The following is a 17,251-nucleotide window of genomic DNA, read 5'->3' on the forward strand; positions in this document are numbered from 1 at the left end:
CCTGTCTGCAAAAAACATTACGCCGACAGAAATCCATTCCCAGCTATGCGAAATCTATGGAGACAAGTGTATGAGGGTACAACATGTGCGCAAATGGCGCAGAGAGTTCAAGAACGGGCGTACTGGCGTCCATGATGAGCGTTCCGGACGGCCATCTGTTTCTGACGAAACAGTCGCAAAAGTGGAGGCAGCGGTGCTCTCAGATCGAAGAGTGACGGTTCGTGAGCTCTCCGAAATGATCCCTGATGTCAGCAAAACGTCTATTGACAAGACTTTGACGGAACATCTAGTAATATAGCTACAAGAAATTTGGACCACATATAGAAAAAACTGGTACTATGTAGTACAGTAGGTAACTGATAAAATACGAATGCTACGAACAGAAATGTCACTTTTTATTAGAGGTCAATAATTATACTGAAGTCACCGCGATTCATGACGGTCACCCAGACACTACAAGAGGCAGAACGCGGTTATTAATAGAGTGTAAGATCGCCACGAACGGCAGTGCGTGGTCTGCAGAGTGCTCCCATGCTGACCACAAGATCGGTAAGGAATTACTGTGGTAGGGCGTTCCATTCCTCAACTACCGCAAGAGACAACAGCTGGATGGTGTCGGTGCATGTGGACGTGCTGCAGTAAATCTTACCAACGGATCCCATACGTGCTCGACGGGATTTAACTCGGATGAACGAGCAGGCCAGTAAGTTTGCCGAATATCTCTCGCTCCAAGATCTTTTCCACCTGCCCTGTTCGACGCGGTCGCGCATTGTTACCCATAAAAATGAAGTCGGGGCGGAATGCACGCCTGAAAAGAAGCACAGGCGAAAGATTACAGTACCTTCAATTACGTTGACCAATGAGTGCGCAGTGTTCCTAGATTTGGAGGTCAGTGCAATATGATTCCTCCTCACACCATAACCCCTGGACCACCAACTTATCATGGTCGACTATGTTCCTGAGTGGATTACGTGTTCCCGTCTCTCACCATATGAGAATACATCACGCATCGTATAATTCAGTACAATTATCGTCTTCGAATAGAACTGTCGCTTCTGTTCGTCGCATTGCATATTTCTGTCAATTACCTTCTGTACTATATCGTAGCAGTTACTTTCATGCATGGGCGAAGTTTCATCGAAGTCTGAACCATCATACGAAGGTTACTTTCGACCTTAATTTTTGCACACCAGCGTACAGTGAGGAAACGGTTTTAGCAAAAATCTCAAAGTTCTTCATAGATATACTTCAAATTTTTACACGATGCTCTCCAATAAACATTCGGACCGACGTAGGTTATATATTATTTTAAACAATGATATATAGGGTTTTTGTTAACGACGGATTGTGAGAAAGAAAAGGTTGCTCTGCGCCATGACAAATGTGCAGTTTTCTTTTTCGCAGTCCATTTTAACAGAAAACCTGTAAATTAGGAAGGTTATAGTTACGGTACGTTGGCCAATGTTGTCAAGCGTATTGCACAGTCTGAGTCGTGCAGACTGTATACTGTTACCGGCTTGAAGAGTTAAAACCATGCGAAATAAGTTCATTGAAATTGCTACCATCACAGATCCAGCAACTGGACAAGCTTCTCTCTCATACCCCGCATACCAATGATCGCAACCGATTTACCAATACAATCAAAGAACATTTAAATGTCTGCCGACTAATCATTGCACCAAGACAACGGACATTAGCGTGAGATGCCTCAGCTAGAAGATATCACCTCTGTTTAGTATTATTATTATTGTTATTATTATTAGCGAATGTCCCCAACCGAGAACGATATGCACGTGATTTTTCAGTCTTTCTTAGCATTGTTCTTACTTTCCCAATATTTCTTCATTTTCTCCCAAAAGGCTTTCTTTCTTTCTTTCTTTCTTCGATCCACTTGCTCGGTATGGTTTTGGTTCCGTCTCTAGAGTAAACTTCCAGTTATCAATTTTGATTCTGAATGCATCCCTGTCTGATGTGTTTCTTACGTCAATTTTTGCTTCTGTCAAATCCTCCTCAACATCAGTTACCAAGAGTATTGATGCTGGAAGTGATGTCACATAGTCCAATACACTTTTAGTTACTCTGTTTCCAGGTAATCAGTCTAGATATCCATAGAACTTCATTCGTCTCTTTCTTATATCAGTTTTGATGTTTGATACTAATTCTGTTGTCTCGATTGTTTGCAGCCTGTATCCATCTTGTGTGAATCGTAGTCTAGAATTTTTCTGATAGTCTTTCTTCTACTTCCTTAATTTCTTGTAAATCTAGTTTTCAATTCAATGAGAGCGTTTCACTTGCTTATATGCCTGTCGGTTTGATTACTGTATTATTGTCTTATCTTAGTGCCTCTTGACAGGCATTTTTTGTCGTAAAAATGTGAAAAAAGCCTGGACACTTTCTTGGTTTTCTGCAATCTGTTTTTTGTGCTATTTTTTCAAGTCCTGTTGGTTCAATAATTTCACTGAGATATCTAAAGTGTTTGACTCTGTTAATTTCACCATAATTTAAGTTTCGGAGTATCTAACTTGGTACACATGAACTCAGTCTCCTCAAAAGAGATTTTACGGGCCAACCTCCTTTGCACATTCTTTGAGGCTCTCGATTTGGAATGTTCAACTTCCCTTGACCTGTTCCTAGTTGGACTGGATTCCAAAAGTTTTATTTTCTTAGTTTCCTATTTCATACTTTCACTACTTCGTCTAAAACTTGTTGAATAATAGCGTCGGGATCCCATTTCCTACTCTTACTCCTATTTTAACTAAGAATGTTACGAAATTTTATGTATGAATTTAATTTTCGATTTGGTTCGTGTGTGTTTGTTTGATCAGTTTTAGAGTTTTGATGTCTAGTCCATCTTCTTCTAGAAAACTGCATAGAGATTGTCTGTCTATAGAATCGTAGGTTTCTTTGAAAATCAACGAATGTGCGGAGTAATGGTTTAATTTTTAAAATAATTTTAAGATTAAAGATACGTTCCGGTCACGACCTATTAGGTCTAAAGCTTGCTTGGTAATCTGAAATTGTATATTCTAGTTGTTCTTGCGCGCTCTTCAGGAGATAGGTGGATGAAATTTTGTAAGTGGCCGTCAGAAGTGAAATACCTTTTTATTTTTTTTTTTTTACATCTGATCTCACCCTTTTTGTCCAATAAATGAATTAGTGCGCATTTCCAATTCTCTGGAACATTTTCCGTCTGCCAAATTTCTTGGATGATTTGAGTAATCTCTTTTAAGGAATTTGGAACAAGGTTCTTCACTAGTTCAGCTACAATTCCATCTTCTCCCGATGACGTATTATTTTTGAGCTTTTTACTGTGACTATAAATTTCTTCTTGTATTGGCGGTAGTGAAGTTTCATTCGCGTATTATGGTTGTAATCCAGGGAATCTCGTCCTTGGATGTGAGCAGTTCAGAAGGCGTGAGAAATATTTGACTAATTCTTGACAATTTTCCTTATTAGTTATTGTGAATTTCCCCTTTTATTTCCTGAAACAAAGGTTTGATGGAATGTATTCTTTGATTTGATTTACGAACGTTTTGTAAAAGTCGTGTGTTTTGTGGTTCCTAAAGTCATCCTTAGTAGTAGTAGTAATAGTAATAAAATGGATGACTGTTGAGAGATTCTCTGTATGTAGTAGAACACAAATACACTCCTGGAAATGGAAAAAAGAACACATTGACACCGGTGTGTCAGACCCACCATACTTGCTCCGGACACTGCGAGAGGGCTGTACAAGCAATGATCACACGCACTGCACAGCGGACACACCAGGAACCGCGGTGTTGGCCGTCGAATGGCGCTAGCTGCGCAGCATTTGTGCACCGCCGCCGTCAGTGTCAGCCAGTTTGCCGTGGCATACGGAGCTCCATCGCAGTCTTTAACACTGGTAGCATGCCGCGACAGCGTCGACGTGAACCGTATGTGCAGTTGACGGACTTTGAGCGAGGAAGTATAGTGGGCATGCGGGAGGCCGGGTGGACGTACCGCCGAATTGCTCAACACGTGGGGCGTGAGGTCTCCACAGTACATCGAGTTGTCGCCAGTGGTCGGCGGAAGGTGCACGTGCCCGTCGACCTGGGACCGGACCGCAGCGACGCACGGATGCACGCCAAGACTGTAGGATCCTACGCTGTGCCGTAGGGGACCGCACCGCCACTTCCCAGCAAATTAGGGACACTGTTGCTCCTGGGGTATCGGCGAGGACCATTCGCAACCGTCTCCATGAAGCTGGGCTACGGTCCCGCACACCGTTAGGCCGTCTTCCGCTCACGCCCCAACATCGTGCAGCCCGCCTCCAGTGGTATCGCGACAGGCGTGAATGGAGGGACGAATGGAGACGTGTCGTCTTCAGCGATGAGAGTCGCTTCTGCCTTGGTGCCAATGATGGTCGTATGCGTGTTTGGCGCCGTGCAGGTGATCGCCACAATCAGGACTGCATACGACCGAGGCACACAGGGCCAACACCCGGCATCATGGTGTGGGGAGCGATCTCCTACACAGGCCGTACACCACTGGTGATCGTCGAGAGGACACTGAATAGTGCACGGTACATCCAAACCGTCATCGAACCCATCGTTCTACCATTCCTAGACCGGCAAGGGAACTTGCTGTTCCAACAGGACAATGCACGTCCGCATGTATCCCGTGCCACCTAACGTGCTCTAGAAGGTGTAAGTCAACTACCCTGGCCAGCAAGATCTCCGGATCTGTCCCCCATTGAGCATGTTTGGGACTGGATGAAGCGTCGTCTCACGCGGTCTGCACGTCCAGCACGAACGCTGGTCCAACTGAGGCGCCAGGTGGAAATGGCATGGCAAGCCGTTCCACAGGACTACATCCAGCATCTCTACGATCGTCTCCATGGGAGAATAGCAGCCTGCATTGCTGCGAAAGGTGGATATACACTGTACTAGTGCCGACATTGTGCATGCTCTGTTGCCTGTGTCTATGTGCCTGTGGTTCTGTCAGTGTGATCATGTGATGTATCTGACCCCAGGAATGTGTCAATAAAGTTTCCCCTTCCTGGGACAATGAATTCACGGTGTTCTTATTTCAATTTCCAGGAGTGTATGTGCTGCGAACCTTAGGAAAGCGCATGCTCGCTCCATATACTAGGACGCTAATGCACACTTGTGCAGTGGCGCTCAATTCAGAAGTACCCACTTCGAATACTGAGACATTTTCATCGCTAGTACGTGGCAGAGGAGATAATGTGGTGGTGGTGGTGGTGGTGGTGATGGTGGTCACTTCCTGATAATTAGCCCCTCGCCAATGTCCTGGGTTGTATTCTTAATGCCTCCGCAGTGTCTCGTCGTGTGAGAGCATTTGACACTGTTGATGTGGATACACCTGTCCTTCTGTCGACACCCTTTCCAGTGTTGTTAGAGATGGACAGACGATGTACTGGCATCGGGTTTCACCCTCTTCCTTCACTCACTGAAATACAACATGAACACTGCACTCGACTGTGCACATACATTCATCGCAGTCATCTACATTCAACATGTACACTTCTGACACAAGACTCAGAATCTGGGGACGAAGCGTTCCAGCTTGCGGGAAGAAAAAAAGAAAATAGCTTTTTCAGTTGGGTAGCTCTATCTGCCCCTCGCCGTATCCCTGCTAAACAAGCCACACGACTTAACTTTAACAAGAAATTTTATAGTACCGTAACACCAAATAAGAGTGCGAACAGCAATCGTTGGGTCAACGAACATTTTATTAAACATGTATTTCTAATAGCACACAAATGTATGCAAAAGGTATGAGTAGCTATCTTATGGATATATCAGCAGATACTGAATATGATTCATCAACAAAATCATTATTAACATATCTGTATACTGAAATGCAATAAAAAGTGGGGTGTATTATATCCCTTCTACCGACAGTAGAATAAACATATCCAACTCGCTATAACGCTAACATAACAACTTCATCTAATTATGCTTTTCTTTTTCAGAAACTGGGAGTACCAGTCGAAGGCGAAGTTCGAGTGCAGCTTAATCTGAGGACAGAGCGTTCCAGCGCGTCAGTTGTCTCAAACTTCCCCTCTATAACGTTTCCCATCATCTGGTTGGAAGAGGTGAGCAGTGAAAGAGCCAATTTCAGGGTTGTAAACGTATTTTTCTTTCTGAGAGATCAAATTTTTAGCTGTTGATTTAACAATATTGCAGCGAATATTGACTCTGGCGCAGTAGTGAGGAAGTAATTTGTCGTGGTGTTGTTAAAGGAACCATCCGAGCTTCGCCAAAGGAAACTAAACTAAGATGGCCGGCTCAGGTACAACTGGCTCCTCCGCAATACTCCCTATTTAGGAGGCCTAAAGTTCTGATATTCCATACAATAACCCAGAATGAGAGTCAAGTGGCGTAATCAGTGTGAAGCATCGTCGCAGTTTAAACTGCCGTACGTTTTTCGCTATTTCAGTTTTGCACTACTATAAAACTGAGCTTTCTCAAAGTAGGTTTCCACATTAGCTTTGAAATTTGCATCACAGCTTCCTCACTCTTGTTCTCTACAGTTCACTGTAGTCATGGGCTTATTTCCATTAACTTCGCCAGCTTTTCAGAACACATCATATCAGAACACTGTATTTTCCTTTCCAATAAAATTCTCCTTGAACTGCAGCCACGTCATGATGCGATTAAACTACCGAGGTTTGCGATAGTAGCCGAACCGTCGTCAGTTTAATCACATTACATCACGGCCTAGTTACCAGACTCAGAAGAATGTCATTGAAATATTCCCCGTCCGCGAATACCCAGGCTCATTTACATTACTTCCCTTTTGCCATTGCTGTCGGGGTGTGCACGTAAGACGTAAGAAGGTGGGTAGCGATGCGATGCGCAGTGACAAGGGGCTGTTCATTGCCCTCGTGACGCTCTAGCCAACGGCGTCATTCTGTCCCGTCAGCCTGTAGCATTGGCTGCGCGTAGGACATCTGGTGTCGATTTTCATGTTAACTTAGGTGTGGTGAAGGTACTCAGACACTGCAATGTTCATTATGGGTGGCGTATCAGTTTCCGCAACAGAACACGCTCTTTCATATGATGATTTAACTTCGATTCTCTGAATGTTTTGGCATATCAGACAATGAAAAAGAGAGAAAAAATTCTTTCACTAAAAGTTTAATGGGAAAACCGCTAGCACGATCGCGTAGGTTAGTTTTTATTTCAGCTTAACTGCCAGCCGCGGTGGCCTAGCGGTTCTAGGCACTTCAGTCCGGAACCGTGCGACTGTTACGGCCGCAGGTTCGAATCTTGCCTCGGGCATCGATGTGTGTGATGTCCTTAAGTTAGTTAGATTTAAGTAGTTCTAAGTTCTAGGGGACTGATGACCTCAGATGTTAAGTCCCATAGTGCTCAGAGCCATTTGAACCATTTTTTCCAGCTTAACTGTCCAATGACTGTTACATATCAGGTATTGTAAATAACAGTAGCGAATACAAGTTTGTTCTTATTTTAACATTGAGAGAAATGCCAGAAAAGTATTACACAGATTGCAGCTCATATTTAAAATGTAATACCAACAAAAATATTATAACTTTTGTCGTACAAAGACATGGTCTAGGCTTCGCTTTTTGTGAAAGAGTTCCAATCATATCGTCTTGCAAGACAGAGCTACTGGTTGTACTTTACGTAGTTTTAGTTCTGCTACGGCAGTACTCGTATTGACACGTGCATGGTGACAAAATGCTATCCATTGCCAGACAGTGAGGGAATCCATCATATCCTTTACTCAAACCTGATTTTGGAGTATGTTTGCATATTTTAGCCTTTCTTCAGGTGCCTAACTCATTTTCTAAAAGTGCTTCACCCCTCTTCATCCTGTCTAGACAAGCCAACAGAGCATCTAGCAGATATACCCTAAGTTTAAGGAGCTCCAAAATGCTCTTTTCTGCCACTTTGTTCTAGCGGCAGTGTTCTCTGTACTGATACCAGCAGCTGTCAACGGAAAGATTTACAAAATGCAGCAAACTCTGACAAAGCGCCACTGAAAACAGAATCTTCTGAGAGGGAATCTGATCTTCTGTTGAACTGGCATGTAACAAAACTACTCAGCACAGAATCTTTCTCAAAAAAATGTACAAATAACAATGATAGTGGAACTACACGACCGTATCTGTCTGCCTGAAGTTATAATGTGCAGTACCCAAATCGGACAAACGTCTTAGTACAAACTTAATGCAAAATTGCTACGCACAGACTTCGATTACTGCAACTCTTGATAGCACGCCTTACACCAGTTATTTCCTTTCCGAATAAACATAGCCAATAGGACGGTAAAATAACTCAGTTTGACGTAGTTAGCAACTACTGATCTAGTGGCAGGATGGCGCTTTGTCTTGATAAAACTCAGTTACATGTAGGACGGTGTACTGCCGCCGAGTGGAAGGATAATTAATAGAAAAACTGAGCAAATATGCACACTTCATGCTATTGAGTTTGAAGTAAGGCAAAGAAACAGTCCGGCAGAAAAAAAATGAAAGCCATATTCGCACGGTCGTGTGGGTTCCTATCGAGATTGATAAAAGAAACAAAAATACTGAAACTTCTGGGCAGATTAAAACTGTTCTGGACAGAGACTCAAAACCGGGACCTTTGCCTTCCGCGTCCAAGCGCTCTACCAATGAAGCTGGCCAATCTCGATCACAACCCGTCCTCATAGCTTTATTTCCGAGGGCACCCCATCTCTTACTTTCCAAACTTCACAGACATTCTCTTACAAAACTTGCAGAATTAGCACACGTAGAAGTCACGGTCAGGCACACGGCTTTAATCTGCCACGAGTTGCATGATAAGAGCACACTCGGCTGCAGAATAAAAATTCATCCAGACGACAAGTATTCATTAAACAAGAACTAGTGAGAGTTTTCAGAGCATACTATTTTTTCTAGGAAGAGTCATCACAAACTAAAGGCTATGCCTTGTCGATTTAGCCAAGTCCCTCTCTCCATTCTCATCCTCTTCAATTCTTCATACGATTTTATCCCTATACCTTCTTTGAAGTTATTAAAATACATTGCTCTTAGCCTGCCTCTTGGTTTTTTCCCTAAAACTTTTCCTTCAAATACATTATTTAGGAACTGATTGTGTCATTATGTGCCTTATCATTTTTGAATTTCTTCTTCCTATACAATTTAGCAGCATTCTGTTCTCATTCACTTCTCTTAAGACCTGTTCATTACTTTTTCTATCTTCCCAGCTTGTTTTCGTCATTCTTCTCCATATCCACATTTCCATTGCTTGCAGTCTCTCTTTCTCTGCCTTTCCCAGAGTCCACACTTCACATCCGTGTGTTAAGACACTCCAAACAAAAGTTTTGGCAAACTTTTTCCTACTTTCTAGGTTTATATGATTGTATGTTAGTAAATTCCTTTTATTTTGGAAAGTTTGCTTTGCCAAGGCTATTCTTCTCTCTATATCTGTGTTACATTTATTGTCGTCAGTGTTTGTGCTCCCCAAATAACAGAAGTTCTCAACCTGTTCTAGAACATCATCTTCGAGTTTAATATTAACTTTACCATTTTCTTTTATCTTCCCTACTACCATAGTTTTTGTTTTCTTCTTATTTATTTTTAGATTAAATTCTCTTAGGATTTTGGCAAATTTTAGCAACATAAACTCCATTTCCTTTCTGAGTCAGCAAGTACTCATACTACTGTATCATCTGCAAAACGGATACAGTGTATTCGTTCCCCGTTAATTCCTTTGGTTATTCTTTTCGATTTTTCAATGATTTTTTCAATAAACAAGTTGAACAAATATGGTGATAATGGGCATCCTTGCCTTGCCCCCCTCCTTATTTTTGCTTTCTTCTTCACACCATTCACTTCTATCTCTGCTTCCTGCCTTTTACACAGGTTCCAGATTAATCTTCTGTACCTCTAATCAAGATTTATTTCCTTCATTGTTCGGAATAACAATTTCCAATTAACCATGTCAAATGCTTTTTGTGAATCTATAAAGGTCAAGTGGGTTTCCTAGCAGTGTAGGCAACAGCAAAAGAGCGGCATGGGACAAGGACAAAAAGCACTGTTGTGATATCGGAAAGTATTTTCCATCCCTCTCCATGCACCCACCTTCCTACTTGCACGACATAATAATCCACTGATAAGCCAAAACATTATGATCACTGCCCACCCCGGCGTTGGATGCCGCCTGGAGGCGTTTGCGGGCACGTGACTCGGTAACAGAAGTGTGGGAACGGAGCGGACATGGACTGGGACCACCTTAGAGAAGATAAGGGTTGCAGATGGGGGCAATCCATTGAGATAAGCAACTTTGACAGAGGGCAGATATTACGCACAGCCTGTGAACGAAGATCTCAAAAACGTCGAAGATAGTCGAATGTCAACGTGCTACTGTCGTGAGATCTGCGAGAAGGAGTACAGTAAAACCACCACTGGGCGCTAATTGGCTGGACGTCCACGACTCTACACAGAACGTGCGGTTCGGAGGCTTGTCTGCTCTGTAAAGTAGAATAGATGGTGACTGGTGGCATTTCTGTGCGGGATGCTGATACACGCACAAGTGTTCCACAGCACAACGCCCATCATATGTTGTTGAACATAGAGCCCCGCAGCAGACCACTACGTGTTCATAAGTTGACCTGACGACATCGCCAGTTACGATGGCAGTGGACACTGGACGATCGGGATTCTACCGTTTATCAACGGAAACGTGTCGACTCCTCGGGTGAATCACATTTTTGCTACACTAGGTCGAGGTCGTCGTCTCGAGCGCTGTCATCGAGGTGGACGGCTGCCCGGAAAGTGCAGCACGCTGCGGACGCAAGCTGTTGGGAGCAGCACTATGCTACGGGAGACGTTCTCCTGCATTTGCATGGGACCTGCGGTAGTAATCGAAGACACGCTTACAGCTGCGAACCACCTGCATCCCATCACGCTTGATTTCTTCCCCGACAGTGATGTCATCTTTCCGCAGTAAAATTGTCCATGTCTCGAAGCCAGAACCGCGCTACAGTGGTTTTAGGAGCATTATAGTAAATTCATATTGACATCTCGGAGACCAAATTTGCCTGAAGTAAATCGTACGGAACCCATCTCAATCGCTATCGGGCGTCATCACCGCGAACGCAAACCAGCGACCCGTTATGAAACTTCCTGGCAGATTAAAACTGTGTGCCGGACCGAGACTCGAACTCGGGACCTTTGCCTTTCGCGGGCAAGTGCTCTACCAACTGAGCTACCCAAGCACGAGTCACGCCCCGTCCTCACAGTTTTACTTCTGCCAGTACCTCGTCTCCTACCTTCCAAACTTTACAGAAGCTCTCCTGTGAACCTTGCAGAACTAGCACTCCAGAAAGAAAGGATATTGCGGAGACATGGCTTAGCCATAGCTTGGAGGATGTTTCCAGAAGGAGATTTTCACTCTGCAGCGGAGTGTGCGCTGATATGAAACTTCCTGGTAGATTGAAACTGTGTGCCCGACCGAGACTCGAACTCGGGACCTTTGCCTTTCGCGGGCAAGTGCTCTACCATCTGAGCTACCGAAGCACGACTCACGCCCGGTACTCACAGCTCTACTTCTGCCAGTATCTCGTCTCCTACCTTCCAAGCTTTACAGAAGCTCTCCTGCGAACCTTGCAGAACTAGCACTCCTGAAAGAAAGGATATTGCAGAGACATGGCTTAGCCACAGCCTGGGGATGTTTCCAGAAACTTGCCAGCGAAAGGCAAAGTTCTCGAGTTCGAGTCTCGGTCCGACACACAGTTTTAATCTGCCAGGAAGTTTCATATCAGCGCACACTCCGCTGCAGAGTGAAAATCTTATTCTGGAAACATCCCCCAGGCTGTGGCTAAGCCATTTCTCTGCAATATCCTTTCTTTCAGGAGTGCTAGTTCTGCAAGGTTCGCAGGAGAGCTTCTGTAAAGTTTGGAAGGTAGGAGACGAGGTACTGGCAGAAGTAAAGCTGTGAGGACGGGGCGTGAGTCGTGCTTGGGTAGCTCAGTTGGTAGAGCACTTGCCCGCGAAAGGCAAAGGTCCCGAGTTCAAGTCTCGGTGCGGCACACAGTTTTAATCTGCCAGGAAGTTTCAGCGACCCGTTATTTACGCGAATTTCATGACCTGTGCGTAGACATCCAACGCCACATACCTCCACGAACTTTCGGATCGCTGTTGCGCAGAATAAGTGATGTCTATCCGTCTTAGGAACGAAATAATAGATGTTTAGCATGCAGTCACAATGTTTTGCCTCATCAGTGTGTAGGACTCATCACGATAAAATAAGAGAAATCAGGGCTCGCACGGAAAAATTTAAGTGCTCGTTTTTCCTGCGTGCCGTTCGAGAGTGGAACGGTATAGAGACAGCATGAAGGTGGTTCATTGAACCCTCTGCCAGGAACTATATTGTGAATAGCAGAGTAATCACGTAGATGTAGACTATGTACATTCTCTGTTTGGATACTTATATTCAATGTATTTTATAACTTATTTTTTATAACTTCTCAAATGTGTGTGTTTTTGTCGACAGGGGGTTGAAGAACTGACGCCTCCGATTAAGCGGTGGATCTTCTTGGCGACAACTGTGGCTGACATAGCGGTACCCATCCTGAACTACGGCTGCATCGTAGCCGGCCTGGCAGTGTTAGCCTTCATGTTCGTGCGCACATACAAGAACGTCGTCTTCACGAAGGAGACCCTGGAAAGGGGCAAAAAGACTCTGCGCCGGGGCAGCAGTTTCATCGTCAACGGCCAGCACCGGCTGCTCATACTCCGGGACTCGTACACTCTGCTCAACAACATCAGCACGGACCCCGACCCCGAAGCCGAATCGTGATTGGCCAGCCCAGAGACTGTGCCCCGCGCTGCGACCAATCAGGCTCTGCCTGTGAGGTGGAAACCTCATCCCTTTCACATCATCTCACTCCTGCACTGCTCACAATACGGTGGGCAAGCGCAGGAAAAAGTGCGCATAGAAAAGCATTTCGGGACAGCCGAGAGACGGAAGTGATGGACATGTTACCGCCACTCGCAGATTACATTTGTTATACTGATATGTTGTTCATCTTAACCGATCAGCCGATCACCGCTGCTCGCTTTTCTCGGCGAGCTGAAAAACTACGTGTCTTTCTCCAGGATATGAGCGCCAGTGAAGAGTCAGCGAGAGTGAAATTTCAAATAAAATTAAATATTTCGGTGAACATGAAGCCTGTGGAGGGAAGTCAACGCGAATAGTCTTGAAACTAAGCCAGTAAGCCAAACGTGGAGGAAAGCAGAACAAACATCATTATTATATATATATCTATTCTTTTGCCAGTCTGTATTAACATATTGAGCTGAAATGGCTACTTCACCTAAAATATGAGATTATTGCCGAGAGAACGTTGGTACTCTTTGCTCAAATAGTAAAGTAGGGACATTCCGACAGAAGAATAATGTATAAGACTAATTTAAAGGAAAAGTATGAATAGGAAGTAATTTTACTCAGAAACCAGAAATGTTTTTCATGAGAAATTTGTTTTTACCAATGGAAAAAGTCTCCCAATCCAAAACTGTACTAAAATTTTATTCGGCAGAAGCACTGCAAATCATATCAAGTAAATATTGCACAATGCCACAGAATTTGAATTTAAAAAAATCATGTGTACTTTTTCTTCATATTCACATAAGAGTTTTCAGGAAGCATATAAATGAGACAATGTGCACTATTGCCAAAGTCAATTAAGCCCGTTTCACATATAAAAATTGATAATAGTGAACTAAATTAGTAAACCTGATGCATCTAGAAAAAAAAGTGTTTGTTGCTTGAAGAAGTGTGTTCCGTGTTTTGATACTGTTTTAATATTGCTCAGCATTCATAATGTAATTGTTTCTGTGATTACTTTTAGTTATGAAATATACACATATATACCAAGTAATACCCTAATTAAGAGATATTTCATTTAGTTTTAAAACACAGAGCAATCTGTACCTTATGTACCTGCACAACCATCAGTGTTTTCGTGTATGGCGTCCCAAATGGAATCTTTCGTTCAAAAATTGACACACAAAGTTTAGCTTGAATGTCTGTCTGCGCAGGACAGCACTTAATTTGATGCCGGCTGCAACAATGTGTGCCCACGTATGAACTGAAGTGGAATTCGAAAAAGTCAAAATACTTGTATTTTATATTATTTTCCTAAGATAGTTTAAGCACTGATGTCAGTGAATACTAAAGTAGCCAAATGTATTGTACTCCAATAAGACATAAACGCAACCAGAATCGTCTTATTGATTACATGATCAGTGGAACTCCCGTAAATTAATTTATACGACTTGACTCATTTAAAATAAAAAAATCAAATCTTAGAAGCGGGCCAACCCGTGTTTATCGCGTTATGACAGTATATCATATCCACTGAATATGTAACATTTCTACTACATCAAAAAGTTATCATTACTCGAAACATCACTATCAAAGGTGTAATACACCTACCTTTAGTCCAATGTATCAAAAAATCAGATTTTATTTCTGGCGTTTTCCAAAATGAAAAGTAAAATTGCTCATCAATATTAATGAAGGTAGCGTGCCAACTATGACTTACCCATGACACTTTCTAAACAAAACTAACACTTTATTCCGTATGAAGGATAGATGCAGAAAAGCATCAAGTAGTGAACTATGGTGATGTTGAGCAGCCACCGTTTATTGTAACCTAGCACAGATGGTTCTTTGAAATTAGTCCACTCTGTCATACTTTCATGTTATTTTTCTTCTTACCTTCTTCCCGTCCCACAAAATATCACCTTCACTCCCCTAAATTACAGTCTGAACATGTTCGTTCCTTGGTAAACCAGATTGTCTTTCTGCTGAATAACAAGGACTATCACTACACCATTGGTAAATTTCTTCTGTTCCGAAGATCTTTCCCTGCCAAAATGAATTCTCCTCTTTCTTTCTCAAACCCATGATACTGTATTCAGTCTTAATTTCACTTCAGTCTACAATGACAAGACAATGACAAGAAAAGTATACATGCTATAATTATTACGAAATAACAGCAAATATTGATGGTACAGATTAATCGCTTTTGTATTTTGGAAAAAAATTAAGTTATTTATCCTGTTTGCCAATAACAATGCAAGTACGTAAATTAAACTATGCTATGTTAAGTGTCCTTTGCTTTGGATCGAAATAACTAACCCAACTTTAATAAACTGTCTGATTCCTGTACTTCAGACAACTACTCTAGCAGGGAATGTTGTAATATCCAGCGTAGCTTTATATGTTCTGCTCACTGAGCTCACCAAACACCTATACTCATCATCACAGACAATACAAAGTGTTTTTTAACGCATTCTAGAGTGCGGAAAATTTTCTTGCTTTACGGGTATCATCTTACAGACTTTAAATGGAATTTAAATCTGGCTCTTCCGGTGGTCTCTTCAAAACTGGGATATTTTCCTCCTAGACTGTCTTCTTTAAGCTTCGGTAACACGCTTTGCGTAGCTATCATGAAGAATTTCCCCAAAAAGTGGCATCTCACTCGCGGCAACGCAAAATTCTTCTTATTCTTTAAAATCCATTGTATCATTAATCCGGAATATTTGCCATGAAACACATCGCCAAATATTTATGCGATAGTCATCGTTATTCCACAGATTTCGAAGCGTATCTGATCTTTGTGAGATCTGAGTTTCTCCCCGCGCACACAACGTTCCAATAACTTTCGGGAATGCAGCCGGGTAACGTTGACGATAACCGCCGATACGCCTACTGGTGCACACCCTATTATTTGCAAGGCAAAACTCTGCAGCAAGTAGGGGCTGTTTCCCGAACACACACACACACACACACACACACACGCGCCATCAGAAGTCATCGAGGGAGAGAATTAATAACCAACGAGTGAGGTAGCTTTATGGCTCAAATGGCTCTGAGCACTATGGGACTTAACATCTGAGGTCATCAGTACCGAGGTAGCTTTAACCGTGTTCCTCTGTTCATTAACAAGGGAGAGAGCAGGATTCCACCCTGAATTTAAGCGAAAACCTCCATCTTTATTTATAAGTTCACTTGCCAATTTAATTGCTATTGCTTCCTTAATAACACTGCCACAATAGCTGGAAGTGCATGCCAGAATCTGATTTGTTACATTCCATATGATGACCAGTGCCAAGGCAATATTACACAACAGCAGATTTGCTCAGCTGTTGTAAGCGTGTATGACCCTTGTGCTCAGTACATCGGTCCTCCACGGACTAGTATTAGACTAGCCGCAACTGCAAGGAATAAGACAGCCACCTGACTTATGCAAACCAAAATCACCGTTAACGGAACGTAAAAGGATCCTAATCTTAGATAAAGGTCAGAAAACACATTTCACATCGTATTTCCGCAAAATGCAACCACTGTTATTGGCAGTGCTCCTCGGGTAAGGCAGAAAGGCCGTAGATCTTGGTACCATCACTCACTCGGCGCAGGGCTAGTCGATAGCGCGTCTAGGATTGTTCTGTTGGTTCAAAGATTGCGATGCATACGCTTTTTCATAAGACAAATAGCTATTCATTTCGTTTCAAAATTTTCTAGCACATTTTAAGGCCTCCACTGTTTTCGCGGTAGATAAAACACTTTAATCTTTCCTGTTGTTTTATCTTTTGGCGTGTGGTGCACAGACCATGTAGTCAGTGCTATATTATTTGAGACATGTGACGATGAAAACAAATTTGTGTAAGTATGCATATAGTAACTGATAACGGATCGTTATAAAACGTCATGGTAGCAGGTAACATACAATATTATTTAGATTACTGATGTAAAATGTCTGAGAAACTAGTACCAATACACTTATTTTGTCCTGAAGTGATATTATGACATTACCATGAGGTAATACGATGGCTTCCTGTAAAGCAAATATTAAGCAATGAGTAGGCCTAACACCATCAACTGAGAGCAATGAGATACTACAAAGACTTTCAATAAAAATCCGATGAGTTACAATCTGTTAAAAAGTCCACAATGATGCCGTAGGTCGTATATCCTGAAGAGAAGTTAATGGTAAATGTAATGGGAGTTGGTATTTCAACTTTGCTGGTCTCTTGTGCATGGTGACACGTTGATCGTGATACTTCTCACAGGAAAATAATAAGCGACTTAAAAAACTTTGAGTCTCAGGAACAAGTTGGAGAGTCTATTATTCTGTGGTGGTGAATGGGGATGCATTCTCGTGACCAACTTCTGGTGCAAGCATCTATCGCATCGCCAGTCAGTAAGCTACGATCTTCAGGATGAGTCAGGTTTCAAATTAT

The 17,251-nt window shown here is 42.7% G+C and overlaps 1 protein-coding gene across 1 annotated transcript in view; it reads left to right on the plus strand.

Annotated features, from left to right (window-relative positions):
- LOC126419238 (scavenger receptor class B member 1) overlaps positions 1-14,225 on the plus strand; it is a 417,921-nt gene extending 403,696 nt beyond the window's left edge. The window contains exons 9-10 of the mRNA XM_050086384.1: positions 5,960-6,082; positions 12,495-14,225. Coding sequence (XP_049942341.1) covers positions 5,960-6,082; positions 12,495-12,800 — 429 coding nt within the window. The 3' untranslated portion in view covers positions 12,801-14,225. The remainder of the gene's footprint in view (positions 1-5,959; positions 6,083-12,494) is intronic.
- Positions 14,226-17,251: the final 3,026 nt, after the last annotated feature.

The sequence above is a fragment of the Schistocerca serialis genome, chromosome 9 (genome assembly GCF_023864345.2).
Source record: "Schistocerca serialis cubense isolate TAMUIC-IGC-003099 chromosome 9, iqSchSeri2.2, whole genome shotgun sequence".
Lineage (NCBI taxonomy): Eukaryota > Metazoa > Arthropoda > Insecta > Orthoptera > Acrididae > Schistocerca > Schistocerca serialis.